The sequence below is a fragment of the Anabrus simplex genome, chromosome 8, assembly GCF_040414725.1.
Source record: "Anabrus simplex isolate iqAnaSimp1 chromosome 8, ASM4041472v1, whole genome shotgun sequence".
In the NCBI taxonomy this organism is placed as follows: Eukaryota; Metazoa; Arthropoda; class Insecta; order Orthoptera; family Tettigoniidae; genus Anabrus; species Anabrus simplex.
The window spans coordinates 145,961,576-145,984,297 of NC_090272.1; the positions used below are offsets into that span (position 1 = coordinate 145,961,576).

The 22,722-nt window shown below is 41.4% G+C and overlaps 1 protein-coding gene across 3 annotated transcripts in view; it reads left to right on the plus strand.

Annotated features, from left to right (window-relative positions):
* Positions 1-22,722, plus strand: part of LOC136878900 (uncharacterized) — a 288,522-nt gene that overhangs the window by 222,261 nt on the left and 43,539 nt on the right. For all 3 annotated transcript variants that reach the window (XM_067152493.2, XM_067152492.2, XM_067152494.2), the window contains one exon: positions 20,200-20,561. In XM_067152493.2, the coding sequence (XP_067008594.2) occupies positions 20,200-20,561 (362 nt within the window). The remainder of the gene's footprint in view (positions 1-20,199; positions 20,562-22,722) is intronic.

A 22,722-nucleotide genomic window follows, 5' to 3' on the forward strand; every position in this document is an offset into this window, starting at 1 on the left:
GCACTTCGTTTAGCTTACCTTATCTTGGGTGATGACATAACTTATCAAATGACAATTTGCTTGTCAACGCCGGTCGCATCCGGCACGGTTACAAATTATGCGGTCGCTAGTGGCACGGGTCGCATGCGGCACGGTCGATCTGGCACGCCACCGTCGGTGCGACGTAAAGCCCCTAGCAAAAAAAAAAAAAAAAAAAAAAATCTGTCTTACCTCGGCTACCCAAAGTTTTTAACACACTGTCCGCCTGTGGAGGCCATCGTAAGGATTAACAGCAATACGAAATACACAGTTCTCTTACTGTACAATTATGGCAGTTATCTCTATGGGTCAAAGAGAGTAAGATTATCTTTTAACACGAATGCTATGCACTGATCTCTGACCCGTGATATTTCTCCCTGACCGACGCACAGAAAATGATGCAGAAATATATTATTAATACCGTAACTCATGTCTTTATATAAACATGACTTAATACCGTGTACTGACTGGATGCATACTTCTTGATGTGAGGAGTAATGAATTCATGTCATTACAGTATTATGAGATACTGAACGTGAACAGTACATGTAATAGGGTATGAAGTGTGAGCTAAGTTTAGCCACAACAAAGAGCGAGCACAAACCACAATGACGACATCACATGTGTTGTGAGCGCAGGATTTTCTGCTTTTCAAGTACTGGTGTGACTAAAAGGATGCTCACCTTTTCGACATGAGTGACTCAGACAATAGTTCAAACGTCTAAAAGGTGCAGTTTTCCTGTTCTATCATGATTTTACACTAACGTATTGAAGTGGTCAGTGAAATGAAATGGCGTATGGCTTTTAGTGCCGGGAGTGTCCGAGAACGAGTTCGGCTCGCTAGATGCAGGTCTTTTGATTTGACGCCCGTAGGCGACCCGCGCACATTCACCCAGATCCCGTGCCAGCGGAATTAAACAATTATGGTTAAAATAAAATTCCCGATCCTGCCGGGAATCCAATCCGGGACAGCTGTGACCAAAGGCCAGCACGCCAACCATTTAGCCATGGAGCCGGACACAGTGAAAATGAGTCACGGGAACTTCGTGGGAGAAAGGCGGCAGCTGAATATCAACTTCAGAGGATATTCCTGTCAGTACCGGTACTCCGGGGCTATCGATGATTTGAAGACAGACAACTTCCACACGGGATATTTCCATCAGAATCGTTCTTTAGGGCGTCCGGACATTTCGTACCACGGACATTCCGTACCACTTGAATTTTGAGGACATTTCGTACCACCTAGGTCGTTATCCACCTGCGAACGGTTTTCCCGTAATCTCCAAATATTTACGCCAGGACAATCCGTACCACTTGATGTCAAATTGGAATTCCATTTCCACGCCAGCGGGCGTAATGAGCCTAACAAATACACTTTAGAAATAAAAATAAAAATAATTTACAACACTCGCTGAAGAAAACTTCTATACAATTTTAATGACAGCCCTTTAAACTATACTTATAACTTGTTCTTCTTTCCCTGCCGCTTTTTCCCACACGTGTGGGGTCGTGGGTGCGAAGTACGTCGAACTTGTGAATTTGGCCTTCATGACGCCAACCCTATATGGAGGGATGTAATCACTAGTGCGTGTTTCTGTGGTGGTTGGTAGTGTGGTATGTTGTCTGAATATGAGGAGGAGAGTGTTGGGACGTACATATACACCCTGTCCCCGAGTCAGAAGAATTAATCAGAAGCGATTAAAATCCCCGACCCGGTCGGGAATCGAACCCGGGACCCTCTGAAGCGAAGGCCAGTATGCTGACCATTCAGCCAACGAGTCGGACTATACGTATCACTTATGTTAACGTAAATAGGCCCTATTATCACTAGAAAGTCGAATTTTTGAAGTATAAATCCTGAAACAAAACAATGCAATAGAAATACATATCGTGTTCGGGCGCAATGTGCCTGACGAGCGTAAGGATGGATAATATTACCATTATTGTGAATATTTATAAACTACTGCATTATTTCATTATCAAGTACGGTAAGTAAAATAAAATATTCTGATGAATTGACCGTTATGAGGTTGAAGGTCACGGGGAAATAGGATACTACTGAAAGGTGGAAGTATATAGACACCCCCCCCCCCCCATCCGCGAATGACGAATACGAGATGAGAATTAACACGAGTGCCAGTCATATGTTGTTCTCGACGGAAGGTTAACACCAGTAGTGGTCACACCGTGCGGAGGCTTCTGCGCCAATAGTGGACAATGGACATACATATGAATTACATTCATTAGGATATTGTTTTTACTTCGCAATATTTTCCACTCTTTCAAGTGGTACGGAGTGTCCTCTCCTAAATATGTTAAAGTCATCGGCTGATACTTCGCAGGTAATCAGGCGGTCAAGAGGTACGAAATGTCCGGTGGTACGAAATGTCCGTTGGTACGAAATGTCCTAGAACCGTTCTTTAGATATGAATGATTCTATGAAAATGTCATACAGATGCGAAAATTGCCGTGCGGTTAGGGGCGCGCAACTGTGAACATACCTATCCACATTGCGTTCGTATCAGGAAGAGCATTTGACCTTAAAACTGGACCAAATTCATATCACGTGCCTACCCCAATAAACTGGTACTTAGGCCAGGAAAAATAAATAAATAAATAAATTAATGTATGATTATTTTCGTTTTGAAATTTGTTACAACATAATGTTACGATCTTCTCCCCCTGTGGATGGAGGCGCTAGAATAACATCCACGGTATCCCCTGCCTGTCGTAAGAGGCGACTGAAAGGGGCTCTTGATTTGGCAGCATGGGTTGGCAAACACGGGCCCCTTATCTGAGTCCTGGCATTGCTTCCATTTACTTGTGCCAGGCTCCTGTCTGACCTCTTTTTTCCGACCCCTCTTTCGCGAGACGTGGGGAGTCTCATTTTTACGCCCTTCGTGGTCCTCTTCCTTTGGCCGTTATTTTCGTTTTTCGAAGGGTCGGACACCTTCCATTCTTCCCTCTGGTTAATGTTAATATAGGATGGTTGCCCAGTCGCACTTCCTCTTAAAACAATAATCACCACCACCACCTTACGAGCTTCGTCTTTTTTCTCTGCCTGGGAGGACTGATCACCGCGGGTAGATTTATTGTGCCACCGAGCGAGTTGGGCATGCAGTTAGGGTCGCACAGCTGTGAGCTTGCATTCGGGAGATACTAGGTTCGAACCCCACTGTCGGTAATCCTGATTAATGTTTTCCGTTGTTTCCCATTTTCACACCAAGCATTTGCCGAGGCTATACCTTAATTTAGGCTACGATCACTTCCTTCCCGTTCCTAGTCTTTTCCTCTCCCATCATCGCCATAAGACGTATCTGTGTCGGTGCGACGTAAAGCAAATGTAAAAAGAAATTAATAAATTATTGTGTCATACAAGGCCCGTCAGAAGATGTTAAACAAGCTTATTCGTGATATCTTTCAAATTATTTTCTCCCAGTCGCTCCTCGAATTCACAATCTGTGTTTGATTACTCCATATGCTTCAAATGTGCAACGCATCGTAAAGAATGAAAATGCGTCGTGGGGTGACCTCGAAAAGCATTTCTACTATATTATGTAAGCCCATGCGCACATTAAACGCCTTCTGTTTCCTGGAGTAAAGTGAGTTAATTTGCCCTGTTGAGACTGCAAAAAGAGAGCAGCGAGGTTTCGCTGCAATTGGCCACTATCTTCAGAGAGAAAAACAACATCCTTTGGTTCTTTCTTCAGCGAGATCAGAGGAAGGATATGGGTACCACTTCTTCCTCGAATAAGACAGTTCTCATTAAAAAGTAAAGCAAATGACGTATGCTTGGGTACTTGGACCAGAATCAGATTTCCTGAAATAAAAACACTTCGTTTGCATCGTGAATAATAGTCACTGTCATTACCATTACAAGAAGTCAAATCGCCTGGCTGACCCTTCAGGGGACCGATGGCCTAGATATTAGACCCTTTTAAACAGCATGCATCATGCCCCTTCACTGTATTAGAAGTTATGAACCAATGATGTGAGTCTTCCTAGAATATATCTTCTCCATTATTAATACCGGTACTTGTCGTCTTGATTGTAGTGAATATTCTGGGCTCACATCGGTTCGATGAAGTTCTCTGGAACAACATGCACTTAAGCGCGGTGCTCATCTGAAAATGTGTTGGCTGTCCAGAAATAAATTTATGACTTAGCAAACAACGGAAACACTCGAAAGATCGACATAACGATTATGAACATGAGAGAGAGATAGAGGAAAGGGTAAATACGCAATCAAGAAGACGATGAAAAGAAATGCCAGCAGTACCCTTTTATTTATTCTAACATGAACATGGTTTTGGACTGGTGGTGTATCTGGAACCATCGTCATCAATTTAGCGTGGACAGAAAACCGACTCCGGGGTAATCAGACAACCAGTGTTCGTCATCTGTGTATATAATAAGTCATCTTCTTTCTCACGCTATTGCCGTGTGCCAGAAGTCTGTCTTCCATATAAAGCGGCTACAAATTGCAAATGGCGCCGTGTTTTAAACGAGTTTCCACTGTTTTTGACTGGCGTTTCGTCTAGGTCACAACATAGCCTCTTATACTAGGTAGTGTCCCCGATAGCAGCAGAATTTTTCTCATATTATGTATCTATATATTTTTTAATTTGCTTTACGTCGCACCGACACAGATAGGTCTTATGGCGACGATGGGATAGAAAAGGCCTAGGAGTGGGAAGGAAGCGGCCGTGGTCTTAAGTGAGGTACAGCCCCAGCATTTGCCTGGTGTGAAAATGGGAAACCATGGAAAACCATCTTCAGGGCTGCCGACGGTGGGGTTCGAACCCATTCTCTTCTGGATGCAAGCTCACAACTGCGCGCCCCTAACCGCACGGCCAACTCGCCCTGTGTTGTAATAATAACAATAATCTTGCGAATATTTATGGCCATCAAATCGTATGCTAAATCAGTGACCACTTTGTTGGACGTAGATCTTGGTAGGTGGGGCGATCTTATGACATGGAATTGAAAGGATGCATTATCTGTACTCCTGCATGTCGTAAGAGGCTACTATAAGAGGTGAAACACGAAAAAGTCTGTACTCGCTTCCTCGTCTTCTAAGCCCAAAAACATATCCATGATTCTGTTTTACCGTGTAGCGGAGAAATACACATACAACCTGTGACAATAAAGTTCGGTGAATAATCCTGTGCTATCAACATAGATGAACAGTGCACGACAGTGACCTTACTGTCCTTCGAAATAGTCCCCTCCCATAACTATGCACTGCTGAGATCGGCGATACATGTCCTGGAAGCTTTGCAAGAAGGCTTCCTTTGGGATGGTGTCCAAAACGCCGTTCCCTCAGATAGATATTCCTTGTAGATAATGCCTTGACTATCGAAAAAGGTGATGAGCATCGTTTTGATGCGTGACTTTTCGGCTCTGACCTTTTTCCGACGAGGGGGTCCCGGAGAACGCCATTCCATACTTTGCCGTTTCGTTTCAGGGTCGTACCTGAGACACCAGTTTTCATCCTCAGTGACAATACAGTTCAAGAAATTTGGTGTCGCATCCGCCGTTTCGACAAAATTCTGTGAAACCTCTAAACGTGCCTGCTTCTGATCGTCAGTCCAGTGATGTGGCACAAGACGAGAACACGTTTTCCTCTTCGCTAACTTCTGGGTAACGATTTGTCGCACGGATTCACGGTTAATCTGCAGTTCATCCGCTATCATGCGCACAGTAAATCGCCTATCGTTCGTGATTAACGTCCTCACCTTCTCAATGTTTTCGTCGCTGACGACAGTCGCCGGTCTTCCGCTTCGGGGGTTGTCAAAAACACTTTCCCGGCCTCCTCGAAACCGGGCGAACCGCTCGTACACACACTTCAAGGAGAGTGCTTGATCTTCATAAACACGTACCAGCATCGCATGTGTTTCTTTCGGTGTCTTGCCAAGCTTAAAACAAAACTGTACATTGATCTTTTGGTCGTTCATGTTCCTGTTCGCGGCTCAGAACCAACGCACTCAACACGTACTGTGCCAAACATGTCTTACACGGCACACACATGATGCTCAACTGAACAACGTTGGGAGCAGGTGGTCAAAACCTGCTGCTGCGCAGGTGCAGCGTTGCGTGTCGCCAGTGTTGCCGGATCGACCGTTCTGACTTCATGCACCGAACTTTATTGTCACAGGTTGTATATATTTTAAAGTAAACTTAGATTCCTCAACAGCGGGCACATGGGAAGAAAAAAATTAACGCACTTTTAGCGTTTGGGTAGAACGCGTATATCGCCAAAAGTATTTAACTTGCAATTATGTTCGATGTCTCAGTTGGCAGATAAAAGAAGAGGCTACCTGTTGCAGAAAAAATCTGAAACTTAGTTTTCATGAAAGAGCGCTTCCAAGTAAGGTAAAATTTGTGCTAAACACGTGACGTCACACGCATATTCTGTTACAAGATGGCACTGTGTTGACTCCCGCGCTCATTTGGAGGTTAGCTGTCGTTGTGAATACATCGTGGTCATTTGTAGAGAATAACAAATTTAATAATTGAAAAAAAATACTTTGTTATACGATGACACTGTGTTGACTCGCGCGCTCAGTTGGAGGTTGATTTTCTCAAACATCACTTTAATTTGAATGTTGTGCCGAGCAACAATCCCAGTACATTGGGCAATTTATTTAAAGATCTTACTTTTACTCGTAATATCACTCCCGAACTGAGCCTCCGTGGTTCAGATGGCAACGCGTCGGCCTCTCACCGCTGGATACCCTGGTTCAAATCCCGGCCACTCCATGTGAGATTTGTGCTGAACAAAGCGGAGGGGGGATAGGTTTTTCTCCGGGCACTCCGGTTTTCCCTGTCATCTTTCATTCTAGCAACACTCTCCATTCTCATTTCATAGCATTTATCAGTCATTCATAAAATCACTTTGGGAGTGGCGACCCCATTGTAATTATAGCCTATATATGGTTCATTCGTAACATCCCTGACCCGGTCAAAGACTGGAAAACAGGTTGTAGGTTTTCATTACTCCCGAACATTTATTTAAATGTCTCTTATTTCTCATACCACAGGCCCACACTACACCGAGTTATTACCTATATTCCAAGTTTACCACGTTCTATTGAATACAATTTTCCACCCACATAATATTTGTCTCAAAGCCCTGCGGCCGTTACAGTAGTGACAGCCTACCGCCATTCTTTTTAATGGGGTAGGCTGAGTTGAACACAGCCGCAAGTCATTGTTAACGTGAATTCGTCGTGTTATTCTTCTTCTTCTTCTTCTACAGCTTTTCCCACAGCTGTGGGGTCGCGAGTGCGAACTGTGTCGCACACGTGGAGGCCCTGTTTTACGGCAGGATGCCCTTCCTGACGCCAACTTTATATGGAAGGATGTAATCACTATTGGGTGTTCCTGTGGTGGTTCGTAGTGTAGTGTGTTGTCTGAATATGAAGAGGAAAATGTTGGAACAAACACAAACACCCAGTTCCCGGGCCAGAAGAATTAATCCCGGCCGGGACCCCCTGAACCATTCAGCCAATGAGTAGGACAATTCGACGTGTGATTGGACGTGTCGATATATATTCAACCGCACAAAAAATTGGCCGTCGCGGGTCTTTCTTTCAAAATCGTTTCGTTTAAAATAGGATCAACATATTGTGTAGGTGGTAGGATTCCAAGTGGCATCTGTTCGGCCACCGGCTATCCACAGTTCACGAATATGCTCGCGTTTCGAGAATGTCCTTCTTTCTTAATCGGTTTACCTTTCAGGGTTGGCTTTTCCCTCGGACTCAGCGAGGGATCCCACCTGTAATGCCTCAAGGGCAGCGTGATACATTGGGCCGGTGATACAACTGGGGAGGATGACCAGCGCCTCGCTCAGGTGGCTTCACCTGCTATGCTGAACAGGGGCCTTGGTGGGGGATGGGAAGATTGGAAGGGATAGACAAGGAAGCGGGAAGGAAGCCGTGGCCTTAATTTAGGTACCATCCCGGCATTTGCCTGGAGGAGAAGTGGGAAATCACGGAAAACCACTTCCAGGATGGCTGAGGTAGGAATCGAACCCACCTCTACTCAGTTGACCTCCCGAGACTGAGTGGACCCCGTTCCAACCCTCGTACCACTTTTCAAATTTCGTGGTAGAGCCAGGAATCGAACCCGGACCTCCGGGGGTGGCAGCTAATCACACTAACCACTACATCACAGAGGCGGACGTTTCCGGAATGTACGAAATTAAATACTTCTTTGTTTGCTAGTTGCACGCGTTCCTGAACGTTTGGGTCCACCCTCCTGTAAGAATCTGCGTTATTTTATTAAGGGGAGCCGTAACTGAATTGTTGCGATTTTAAACCAAAAATGGAATTTTCTATTTTAACCCCCAAAAAATCCTCCAATCACTCCTTTTTCAAATCCCGCTCTCGGTTTTTTCCTAACGCCATTTTTAAAGCTCTAAATGTCGGATTTAAAGGTAGCGGTGTCCGGCCCGGCGGTGTAGGGGGCAACGCGTCCACCTGTCAGCCGGCGGTCCAGAGTTCGATTCCCGGCCGGGTCAGGAGTGTTTGATTGTAATGATTAATATCCCTGGCCTGGAGACTGGGTGTTTGTGACGTCCTTAATCTTCCTTTCCTGACACACAACATTCCGCTATCGCCATTCCAATTACACGCACGGTCATACAATATGGTGCCAGTAGGGGCAAAATATCCACATGGGTCGACGCCCCGAACAAATAGGATATAAATAATTAAAGAAAAGGGTAGCGGTACGCCGTATATAGAGCAAGCCCACACCCATTTCTAGCACGCTGTCGGACATAACTAGCTTCAAAGTTCTTTCGGACTACTATTTCAATAATACCGCTGGAATATATTTACCTTGTAGTAGGCCTTCGCTGTGTGTAAGATGAGAAAGACGCCTGTGGGAGTAATTTACAGCCAAAGGCAGTTTTAAAGCAAGTATGTTTTTTAAAACTTTCAATTACTTTATTGTACCTTAAAACGTTTTAAGTTCTTTTTCATGCATAAAGTGCTCTTTGCGACATACTTTTTAGCAGATTCACTTGACATTTTTAGAGAATGTTTGAATACGTACAGGAATTAAAAGTGGTTCTGCACTGTATTATCAGTTGAATGTTACCTTCATATTTTTTGCTCCTAAAACAGCACGAAACTATATTTTTGCCTATTAAATGAATAATGAAAAATTTAACAAAATGATATCTGCAGTAGTTTATACCTGACTGCAAAACCTGGAATTGTTCTTAAATATATGGTATTTTTGACAATTCTGCCAAATTATAACCCAAAAAATGTAAAATGTACTACAACGCGTATTTTCCACTCAGCATATAAAAATAAAAATTATTTGTCAATAACTTTGCAACGAATTAACTGAACAACTCCACATTTTGTGTGGAGCTATGCTATTAATATGTGCTTGTGCTTTATATTTGCTTTTGATAAGTGGTAATTTGTAGAAGTTCAAAATTTCGGTCATGACTTCCCTTAAGCACCTAATAAATTATTTTGAAGAAACTGACTGTGGAATTCATGACTGTATAAATGTACTATATAGTCTTGAAACTGAGTAATTTGACGAATAAAACACTTTCTGGTAAACATAATCTAAAGATTTTAAGATTGGACGCTAATAATATAATAATTTCGTGTGGTCATTTCTAGCCGAGTGCAGCTCTTGTAAGGCAGACCATCCGATGAGGGTGGGCGGCATCTGCCATGTGTAGGTAACTGCGTGTTATTGTAGTGGACGGTAGTGTTATGTGTGGTATGTGATTTGCAGGGATGTTGGGGACAGCACAAATACCCCCCCCCCCGAGCCACTGGAATTAACCAATGAAGGTTACATTCCCCGACCCGGCCGGGAATCGAACCCGGGACCCTCTGAACCGAAGGCCAGTACGCTGACCATTCAGCCAACGAGATTGGACGCTAATACAATACGGAGGATCTACTATTCCACCGTAGGGGACCTTAGCGTGATAGGCTGACATATACTGTAAGTTATCTTCATGCACGTGCTTTGTAGAGCCAATTTATCACTCATACGGCTCGTCAAATTGCGTCATGTTGTGAGAAACTTGAATACGTTCTTGACCTACTCACAGGATATTTATCAGAACAGGATGACATAAAGAGAGTATTGCGTTGTAAAGTATAGTCAGTTTGTTCGCAACGTAATGTTTTGTTTCCAAGACCTGTTGTTCTTATTACTACACGTAAGGAGCTTGGTTTATCGTGGTCAACAGTCCCATGAACTAAGTATTCGGAGTTTTAGGCCTTAAAAATAAAAATATCCTCTACGAATGATTAAGTAGGCACTAAATTGCAGTTTTAAACAAACAAACAAACAAACAAACAAACAAACAAACAAAACCTATAGCACTACGGCTCTGATTGGCCTTGGCCTTACAAGTGAATGCTTCTCAGCCCGAAGATATGCAAATTACAAGGTGACGCGATGTCAGCGTAACGAATCCTCTCGGCCGTTATTGTTGGATTTCTAGATTGTTCTCATGTAAGGTGAGTGGACCTCGAACCAGCCCTCAGATTCAGATAAATGTCCCTGCCCTGGCCGGGAATCGAACCGAGGTCTATTTTAGGCAGCTAAAAGTAGGATGTTATGCACCTATCCTAAAAAATAATAATGATGTAATTGGCTTCACGTCCCACTAACTACTTTTCCGATTTTCGGAGACGCCGATGTGCTGGAATTTTGTCCCACAGGAGTTCTTTTACGTGCCAGTAAATCTACCGACATGTGGCTGATGTGAAGGTACCATCGGACTGAGCCAGGATCGAGTCTGCCAAGTTTGGGCCAAAAGATTAGTGCCTCAACCGCCTGAGCCACCCAGCCAGCATTATTTATTATTTGCATATTGCGGGTGGAAACTGTTTTTATTAAGTCTTAAATTATATTTTATTAATAAATTATGCCATCGGTGTCATTGTTCTGTGCTTTTGATTGCATTCATGTCAGTCTTCTTCTCATCATTCTTATTCTTCCTGGCCTATTCCAATTTCCTGGGGTCGATATCTTGTATGGATTTAGCCAAGTTTTACGGCCGGATATCTTTCCCGACGCCAACCCTATGTGGACGGATGTATCCACTGTTGCGTGTGCATGTGGTGGTTGGTAGTTGTGCGTAAATGAAGATGTGTATTAGGACGACATGTGGTACCAAATAATGGACCTTCTTCTGGCCTTCAACAATTCGGTTACCTCTGCCGGGTTTGAACCGCGATTTTAGGATACGGAAGCCAGTACTCAACCACTATCCACTGAGAGACCATAGTCTGAAAGTGGTGAAAGAAAGAATCCGTAAGTCATGGGGAGAATGTAGAGTAGGATGAATAATCCAATAAAGAGCAGCGAGAACTTGGAGCACTACGCTAACAGCTGCAGGTAGAAAAAGACACAATGAAGAACAGATTGAAAGTGAAAGAAGAGATAATCGTTAACAACCCTAACAAACGGAAAACACTCAAGTTGGAAACACACTTATTATTATTATTATTATTATTATTATTATTATTATTATTATTATTATTAACGAGAGAGTGGGCGTGATTATTGTAATGGCTTAGCTGCTGGCTTCCTGCACGGAAGACCGCTTATGTTACGAGAGACAGCTCTCTTGGACTGAATAAAATAACAATAATTTGCAGGCAGGTGCAACCATCAGACAATTACTCTACATACGCACTGTAAAACCATTGCCGGGCTGAGTGGCTGAGACAGTTGAGGCACTGGCCTTCTGGCCCCAACTTGGCAGGTTCGTATCTGGCTCAGTCCGGTGGTATTTGAAGGTGCTCAAATACGTCAGCCTCGAGTCGGTAGATTTTGTGGCACGTAAAAGAACTCCTGTGAAACAAAATTCCGGCACCTCGGGTCTCCGAAAACAGTCAAAATGAAGTTAGTGGGACGTAAATCCAATAACATTATTATTTACAAACACCAGTCCTCAAGCTAGATGAATTAACCAGACTAAGTTAAAATCCCCGACCCGGCCTGGAATCGAACCTACGGCTCTCTGGAGCGAACGACCATTCAGCCAAGAAGTCGAACGATTCCATGAGTGTAACTCATTGTTATATCAATGAGTGTACCATTAACACTAACTGAAGGACTTAGCAAAAATATGATATAAGTGAGAACGAAAAAAAATAGTATTATCGCATGTATTGTCTCTGATCTAAATGTAATAAAGACATGGTACAAGGGATATGCATGAAAATGAACGGAATAAATAATTATACTTGAAAGAAGTACCATACTAAGCATACAGGAACTTCAAATACATTTTTCACAAATGTTCGTAGATGTAACATGTACTACCCTTTCTAATACTAAGCCCTGCATTTGTAACTAGCATTGCAATATGTAACTGTAATTTTCTCTAAAGTTTTGACGTAGAATACTTCTGAGTAGTTTCGGAACCGTCCTTGGACCGTTGAGCGTTACTTTGCACCTTAATAATAATTTTAGTGGTTCTACATCCCACTGACTACTTTTTACGATTTTGGGAAATCTTTTACCCTTACCAAAACCTTACAAATTGGGAGAGTTGTCTATATAACGGGCCATACTGATCTGGAAACACATCCAGTACTTGTGATTGACTTCTCACTTCAAGTTCTTTTCTTCTACCTGTCTCTTTTGGTAATAATAATAATAATAATAATAATAATAATAATAATAATAATAATAATAATAATAATAATAATAATAATAATAATAAAAGAGTTCTTTAGCTTATCCCCGGCATTGCTGGTGTCGCTGGAACCACCTGGCTCATTTTCGGTTTTGGCCGGAGCCTTTTTCGTCACCATGTGGTTTTTTAGGTGAACGTTTCAATCCGGGATCGATCGGGAATCGTGCAGGAAGCCAGCATCTAAGCCATTGCGATAATCACGCCCATACGAGTGTTTTCCGTTTGGTTGGTTTGTTAACGATTCTCTCTTCTTTCAATTTTCTTCGCCACCTTCACTCCACATTCTTACTGTTGGGGGTTCTAAACTTCCCTTCTGCCATCTACAATCATGAGCCGTAATGCACTTTAACCAATGAGAGATCGCGCAAGTTAGTTTTGATCGAGTTTTTAAATGAGAGATATTTCGATATGCGTGATAAGAATTTGCTTGATACACATAAGATAAGGAAAAACTTGTCTTATAAAGGAGTTAAATAAGCCAAGACTCGTGTGTGAGATTGTCAAGCGTATATTGTGCCTCTCCATCATCGTTCAGGTTGACTATCAATCTGTTCTTCATTGTGTCTTTTTCCACCTGCAGCTGTTGGCGTAGTGCTCCAAGTTCTCGCTGCTCTTTATTGGATTATTCATCCTACTCTACATTCTCCCCATGACTTACGGATTCTTTCTTTCACCACTTTCAGACTATGGTCCCTCAGTGGATAGTGGTTGAGTACTGGCTTCCGTATCTCAAAATCGCGGTTCATACCCGACAGAGGTAACCGAATTGTTGAAGGCCAGAAGAAGGTCCATTATTTGGTACCACATGTCGTACAATACAATAATCAGTCAATCTATCACACACTACTGATCTGCATTTAGAGCAATCGCCCAGGTGGCAGATTTCCTACCTGTTGTTTACCTAGTCTTTCTTAAATAATTGCAAAGAAATTGGAATTTTATTGTACATCTAGCTAGGTAAATTATTCTAATCCCTAACTATTCTTCCTATAAACGAATAGTTGCCCCAATTTGTCCTCTTGAATTCCAACTTAATCTTCATGTTATGAGCTTTCCTACTTTTAAAAGCTCCGCTCAGACTTATTCGTCTACTAATGACATTCCACGCCATCTATTCGCTGACAGCTCGGAACATACCACTTCGTCGAGCAGCTCGTCTCCTTTCCCCCAAGTGTTTCCAGCCCAAACTTTGCAACATTTTCGTAACGCTACTCTTTTGTCGGAAATCACCCAGAAGAAATCGAGCTGCTTTTCTTTGGATTTTTTCCAGTTCTCGAAAAGATCTTTGGTGTCACATTGGGTGTTACCCGAAATTAAAATGTCCGCATTAGGTCGTCCTTCAGCTTCCTCAGCCATGTGGTAGAGTAAAACAGGACGCTGAAAGAGACGCTCACGCAGCCTGCAAGGCATAAAATAAAGATGGCTACACATGGTAACAGACGGCATATTATTATTATTATTATTATTATTATTATTATTATTATTATTATTATTAACACTACACCAGTATGCTTAAAGTGCAGACATTTTCTATTTAGTGGCAGACCGTACATGTTGGAATAAACTGTTTCACTGAACTATTGCCACCTTCTTCGATGTAACAAAAAAGGTCCTCCTTTTCCTCTTATTATTATTATTATTATTATTATCATCATCATCATCATCATCATCATCATCAAGAGATGTTGATAGTTCCATTCCTATCTTAAAACAACAATTGCCACCACCATCATCTTCAGTAATAATCAAGTGTCTTCATTTTATTGTTGCTGTTGCTCTTGCAATAGCATTACTTTTACAGAACGCTGCAAAGACGGAGAATGACATCAGCTAGTGTTTCACTCTTATGATCAAGTAAGAGCAAATGGTTTCCCTTCTATGGGCAACTCTTGAGTAGTGGTGACCTATATCCGTTTCTAGTGGCGCCTACTTGCTAGTCTACCCACACCACATTGAAGATACGCGTCTTGCTTATAACGTAGGCGAGAAGCCCCCTCACATGTTGAGAGAACGTTGAAGCTACTAACCACAATCTTCATAGCGTTCAATCGCCGACCACTAACTATTGGCTCAGTAACAAATGACGTCGAATTAAACTATAGACCATCATTAAAACGGATTACCCAGCCTTTTCCTATTTCATCTCGTGGCAAATGCTTAAAAGATGGTGCCTTACCCAATGCCTCGATCGCTTCTATCCCCATCCTTGTCCCAGTAAAATATAAATTAGTTATAATAGGGAACGATTATAGATAAATAAGTCGATGTGCTTTTATCTGACATTCTAGATATATACAGGGAGTTGCCTAGCCACAGCGTTAAAGGCACAAGCAGAGATAGCTAAAAAGGCGATAAAATACTGGTTGAGATTAAGAAGGGGAGACGGAAGGGAAATATTTAATTCAGCATACCAATGCCAGGTGAAACATTTAAATGATTACTGGCTAACGAAAGTTAAAAGGAAGCTTGACAGTATGGGAATAGGAGAATACTGGGATAAAGAGATTCAGAACAAAGATAAGAAATTGCGCAAGAAGTAACGAATAGAATGTAAGATTAAGAAGCAGGGAGAAGCAGATGTTTATGACACCGAGCAAATTGGCCATGCGGTTAGGGGCGCGCAGCCGTGAGCTTGAATTTTGGAGATAGTTGGTTCGAACCCCACTGTCGGAAGCCCTGAAGATGGTTCTCCGTTGTTTCCGATTTTCTCACCAGGCAAATGCTGGGGATGTACTTTAAGTCCACGGCCGCTTCCCTCCCACTCCTAGCGCTTTCCTAGCCCATCGTCGCCATAAGACTTATCTGTGTCGGTTCGACGTAAAGAAATTTGTAAAAAAACAGATGATTATGACAGAATGTAAGACTAAAAGAACACTATCGGAATTCTGTAAAATTATCCAAAAAAGTCAATAAAAAAGAAAGGCTTCCCAACAGAGAAGTAAGAGGTATGGTGTGGTGGCTAATGGGGTTATAGTACAAAAATATAAGTCCGGCTCCATGGTCACAGGGGTCCCGGGTTCGATTCTCGGCAGGGTCGGGAATTTTAATCATAATTGATTAATTCCGCTGGCACGGAGGCTGGGCGTATATGTCGTCTTCATCATCATTTCATCCTCATCACGACGTGCAGGTCGCCTACGGTTGTCAAATTAAAAGACCTGCATCTAGCGAGCCCAACTTGTCTTCGAACACTCCCGGCACTAAAAGCCATACGCCATTTCGTACGGATATAAGGGTCAGAGAGAGAAACACAACGAAAATCATTGTTTATTTTGTGGAGAAATAATGAAAGAAGCTCATCTATTGAGAGTTTGTAGGGAGACGGATGCACTCACGGTAAAATATCTCGGTAGAGAATATAAAACAAAATTAGAAAGGGAGGAAGCATTCTTTACAATTGCTAGATTATTAAACAAACAATGGACTACACTGGGAAGAACAGTAACTTTTTTGTATTTTAAAAATATGTGGCAGAAGGAAATAAGAAGAAATGAAACAAGCACTAACGAAAATTATGTTTGTCCTAGAAATGTAACACTGTATTGTATTTACGATAAAAATGGGCGATAACATGTGAAATGGATGTAATTACTATTACGTTTAAATATCATATTTAATGTAGTAATAGCTAAATAGTTGATTCAAAGATAATGTAATTCATGTATCAAATAATTGGATTGTAATAAGTGAATGCTCTCTCCTAAGTTTCAGGGGTCCGGAAACTAGGGGATGGGAGTATTCATTCTATTCTATTATCTTTCACTCCTCCAGGGGCTCCCATGACCAGTGACGGAGCTGTGTCGCTTGCCCTTGAGGTAGGCTACGTACGAAAAGTACTGTAATAGTAAGAATAATCCGAGCGAGTTGGTTGGGTGGTACGCGTCATAAAGCTGTAAGCTTATGTTTAGGAGATGGTGGAATCAAACCTCACCAACGGCAGCCCTGAAGATTGATTTCTGTGCTTTCCATTATTCACATCTAGCAAATGCTGGGGCTGCATCATGATTAACACCACGACTGTTTCATTCCCAATCTTAGCCCTTTCCTAGCCATAATTGCCGAAAACCTATCTTGAGTTGTTGGACGTGAATCTAATAATAATAATAATAATAATAATAATAATAATAATAATAATAATAATAATAATAATAATAATTTCTTAAGCCCGCTTGGTGGGCATGATCGTTAAGGCGTCAAGTCTACATGGTGTGACACCATGGTTAGCCCGTTCGAGTCCCATTGGTAGAAAAAAATAAAAGGGCCACCATCACAATACTTACTGGAAGAATCGCTAGAATGCGTGCCAACAGCCTGGATTTAGTTCCAAACCGCTCCGCAGTGTTCATATGGAGTTGGACGTTTGACGCTGTTCATGGTGATCCGTCCGTCGGATGGAGACGTTAAGCCGTGGGTAGACCCCTTGGTGCAATTCGACAGGAGTAAGCTATGTGCCAGCACCGGGATTCACTCACTCTCTTCCTACTATCATACGTCACGTCATTCATTTCATCTCGTTAACTCCTCTGACGAAGTTGACGCCAGGAAGGTCATCCGGCCGTAGAAACTCGCTACAAAGATTCATCTCACTTCATACTTGACCCCGAAGGGAAACGGGACAAGGGTTGAATACAAAATAAAATTCTTAAAATAATGTTTTTGGCATAACATACTGCAAGTAAAATATTAAGTTTTAGGCAAAATATTTTTTTTTTCATTATTTAACTTATGTACAGGAGGAGAAAGTTTGCGTGGGTAGGAAAGTAACGTACTGCTTGAAACATTCGAGCCCGTACTTAGCTATAAATATCGGAGGAATTTGCGACTCGCTTTATTTACTCTAAGTTCGACTGACGTTCTAACATTTTTATCATCAGCACTCAACTTGGAGGACGAAATACATCTGTAGAACTAATTGCTTTCTATCAACAAACTCGTAGCGCAGAATCTATTCCTGTCTGGAAGTTAACGGGAGAATCATGGTGGCTTCACTTGCTAATCCATACTTCCAGGCAGTCACTTAACAACCAGCTATCCACTTCTTGAATAATAATAATAATAATAATAATAATAATAATAATAATAATAATAATAATAATAATAATAATATGGTGGTGATTATTATTTTAAGAAGAAGTACAACTGAGTATCAGTAATCAGAAGGAAAATGAAAGAGGTCTGACACTTCGACAAATGAAGGTATCGGCGTAAGAAAGGGTTGGAAGAGAACAAGAGTCAACCAAGAAAGGTTAGATAGGAAAGATGAAACCTAAGATCCTGGCACAAGTTGAAGCAATGCCAGACTCAGCTAGGGGATGATGATCACGAATCCACGCTCCCTAGTCTCCCCCTTTAATTGCCTCCTACGACACACAGGGGATACCGTGGATGTATTCTACCACCCCCACCCACAGGATGAAATAATAATAATAATAATAATAATAATAATAATAATAATAATAATAATAATAATAATAATAATAATAATAATAATAATAATAATAATAACACGTTTCTATCAAAAATGTTGTTGTATCTGTTGCAAGTAGAATATGAAATTTTAGGAAAAATAAAACTATAAATCAGCAAGTTGGCTACGAGTTTCAGACAGTGTAGCTGTTGGGTTGCGTTCGGGTGATGGAAGATTTGAACTCTACTGTTGGCAGCCCTTAAGGTGGGTTTTTCGTGATTTCCCATTTTGATGCCAGACAAATATTGGCTAGGGGGAAAATATTGTCTGCACAATTTACACATCTGTATTCATGTTTGTTGTAAGACTTGGAGGTTTCTCGACGTCAAAAATGGTATCACCTTACTTCGTTAGTGAGTGTGATATTTTTAACAATAGTAATAATGACAATAATAAATATTAATTATTTGAAAAATTTTCACCTATTTCTTCAGTGTAAATGAAATTATTTTATAGCCTAACTTTTAAAAAGCCATCAGCTGAGATGAGTAGCTCAGACAGTAGGGCGCTGGCCTACCGAGCTCAAGTTGGTGAGTTTGACCCCTGCTTAGTCCATTGGTATTTGAACATGCTCAAAGCCTCATGTCGGTATATTTCTGGGATGCAAAAGCTCATGTTGAACAAAATTCTGGCACCAAGGAGTCTTCGAAAACTGTTAAAGTTCAGTAGTTAGTGGGACGTAAAACCAATAACATGAATTGATAATTGCTCATTGAAATGCTCGTATTCCTCCCAGGGGCTTCCATCTTATCGTGGCGAGAAGATGCTCATTCTTATTCCATAGCAACTTGTATGTCAACTCTCAGGATCATTTACTAGGGCACTCAGCCATTGTCCATTGTTCACAAACTAGGACTTGACTACAGTAACCCACATCACGATTTCAATGCTTTAAAAAAAGTAACTTCTTATTAAGCTGCCTGAAATTATATGTGATCACAAGGCTATAGAATACTACAATTAATGTATAAATTAACTAGCTCTTCTACCTGTCTCTGATAAGTTATTGAACATTTTATACACCACAGAGTTAGCAGGAGAACCTAATTAGGTACGAATGTGTGGACCCTAATCAACAGGGGCCGATGATCATGTGATTTTACACCTTATGAAAACAACCCTGCAACTACCACCGCCATTGCCAGTTAAATCATCAACAACATGACTGAATAATACCCCTGTCCCATGATGTTCGCTGATGATGGACTCAGAATAAAATCTAAATTTGTTAATAATTCCCTTATATTAGCTCATATGGCAACATGTATCAGGTACAAAAGATTGGAAGCTGCATTTTATACAACATGAGGATGAATGTAAATGGTGTCTCCACATTGTGATGGAACCCTGTGAGGGCAACAATATGGATGACGGCTTTGCTTAGTATCAAATACTCTACTGTATTTGTTAGTATTTAGTACAATTATTTAAAATGCAGTTGCATTTGAGCTATGCGGCGCTATTGTTCGTTTCTCACGGTGGAGGACAGCAGGGAGAGTAGAGGGCATGTCAGTGGACCGAGTACAGACGTAAGTCTCATATTACTGACAGGATGAGTTGAATATTTGAGAAGCGTTTATGAGTGTTTCAATTGCAAAATAAATAGGGTGAATTCAGAATGGAATATGTGTTGATCATTCAGGGGCTAGTAACTTTTTGATCAAGACGGAAAAAATGAATATTAGAATGAAAGTAACCAATGTATCACTGAAGACTGATTGACTGAGTAGTCATAGATTTAGTACTCTGCTGCATGTGGTAGCAGAGTCGGATGACACAGCACGAGACATTAACAAGCCACAGTTCCTGGCATGATCAAGTGTAATCATATTTTAAACATGTTATGCCTATAATGTACCATTTTTAAATTTAGACATATTTACTGGAGTTATTTATCATTTTATTCAGAACTCTGCTACCATTCTAAATTGTTATCAATTTAGCTTCTCCATTCAATGTTTTAAAGCAAACACCTCCGTTATGAGAATATAATGTATTATTATCTTTCCAGATGCACTTTTGGAGGACCTGCAGACCAGTGTGGCTCGACCTCCATCTAATGCCATGAATGGTATTGGGGGAACTGCTAGTCGATCATACAGAGAAGTAACTCGAACAGTTCAACAGGAGTCACTTCCTAGAGAGTATCACGTGACACGGACCGTTCAGCAGGAAGTTCTGCCGTCAGAATACAGGGATATACCCCATGACTACCGAGAAGTATCTCATCGCACTGTTCAACAAGATACTCTCCCTCGAGACTACCAGCAAGTGGTAACCAGAACTGTCCAACAAGAAACTGTGCCCCAGGTGCAATACCTATCTGCAGCCAACCCGACTACTGTAGTGCAAGAAAGAGCCTCCAGCCCAATGGTAAGTTCATGATTCTATCACAACAGATCCTTCTGCACAACCTTCTAACTTGATCATACTAGCAGTACCTATATTATAGCATGCAATAGATTGTGTGTTTGTGGAAAGGTCCTTCCATTTTGGTGAAAAGATTGCATTTATTTTTCCTATGCAAAGTTGGCTTGTTTTATGTTGCCGACATATAGGTATCAAGCCAAACAATATCAGTCTTAAAGACTTAAAGAATTTTAAGGTGCTGATGGACCACTCTGTATATATATAATTATGTTCCTGGTGTTCATTAAATTTCAAACTTAATATTCAGCATGTATACTTGTGTGTGTTTGAGTCATCAGTCCATAGACTGGTTTGATGCAGCTCTCCATGCCACCCTATCCTGTGCTAACCTTTTCATTTCTACGTAACTATTGCATCCTACATCTGCTCTAATCTGTTTGTCATATTCATACCTTGGTCTACCCCTACCGTTCTTGCCACCTACACTTCCTTCAAAAACCAACTGAACAAGTCCTGGGTGTCTTAAGATGTGTCCTATCATTCTATCTCTTCTTCTCGTCAAATTTAGCCAAATCGATCTCCTCTCACCAATTCGATTCAGTATCTCTTCATTCGTGATTCGATCTATCCATCTCACCTTCAGCATTCTTCTGTAACACCACATTTCAAAAGCTTCTATTCTCTTTCTTTCTGAGCTAGTTATCGTCCATGTTTCACTTCCATACAATGCCACGCTCCACACAAAAGTCTTCAAAAACATCTTTCTAATTCCGATATCAATGTTTGAAGTGAGCAAATTTCTTTTCTTAAGAAAGCTCTTCCTTGCTTGTGCTAGTCTGCATTTTATGTCGTCCTTACTTCTGCCATCGTTAGTTATTTTACTACCCAAGTAACAATATTCATCTACTTCCTTTAAGACTTCGTTTCCTAATCTAATATTTCCTACATCACCTGCCTTCGTTCGACTGCACTCCATTACTTTTGTTTTGGACTTATTTATTTTCATCTTGTACTCCTTACCTAAGACTTCATTCATACCATTCAGCAACTTCTCGAGATCTTCTGCAGTCTCAGATAAAATAACAATATCATCGGCAAATCTCAAGGTTTTGATTTCCTCTCCTTGGACTGTGATTCCCTTTCCAAATTTCTCTTTGATTTCCTTTACTGCTTGTTCTATGTAAACAATGAAAAGGAGAGGGGACAAACTGCAGCCTTGCCTCACTCCTTTCTGGATTGCTGCTTCTTTTTCAAAGCCCTCAATTCTTATCACTGCAGACTGATTTTTATACAGGTTGTAGATAATTTTTCGTTCTCGGTATCTGATCCCTATCATCTTCAGAATCATAAATAGCCTGGTCCAATCAACATTATCGAATGCCTTTTCTAGATCTACGAATGCCATGTACGTGGGCTTGTCCTTCTTGATTCGATCCTCTAAGATCAGACGTAAAGTCAGGATTGCTTCACGTGTTCCTACATTTCTTCTGAAGCCAAACTGATCTTCCCCCAACTCAGCTTCAACTTGTTTTTCCATTCTTCTGTAAATAATACGTGTTAAAATTTTGCAGGCATGAGATACTAAACTAATGGTGCGGTAGTTTTCACACCTGTCAGCACCGGCTTTCTTGGGAATAGGTATAACAACATTCTGCCGAAAATCGGATGGGACTTCTCCTGTCTCATACATCTTGCACACTAAATGAAATAACCTTACCATGCTGGTTTCTCCTAAGGCAGTCAGTAATTCAGAGGGAATATCATCAATTCCAGGTGCCTTGTTCCTATTTAGGTCACTCACAGCTCTGTCAAACTCTGACCTCAAAATTGGGTCTCCCATTTCATCAGCATCAACAGCCTCTTCATGTTCCAGAACCAAATTATCTACATCGTTACCTTGATACAACTGTTGGATATGCTCCTGCCATCTTTCTGCTTTGTCTTCTTTCCCTAGAAGTGGCTTTCCATCTGAGCTCTTAATATTCATGCACCTAGATTTCCTTTCTCCAAAGGTTTCCTTGATTTTCCTGTATGCAGCATCTACCTTTCCCAGGACCATACAGCCTTCGACATCCTTGCACTTCTCCTTCAGCCATTCTTCCTTAGCTACCTTGCACTTTCTATCCACTTCATTCTTTAATCGCCTGTATTCTTTTCTGCCTTC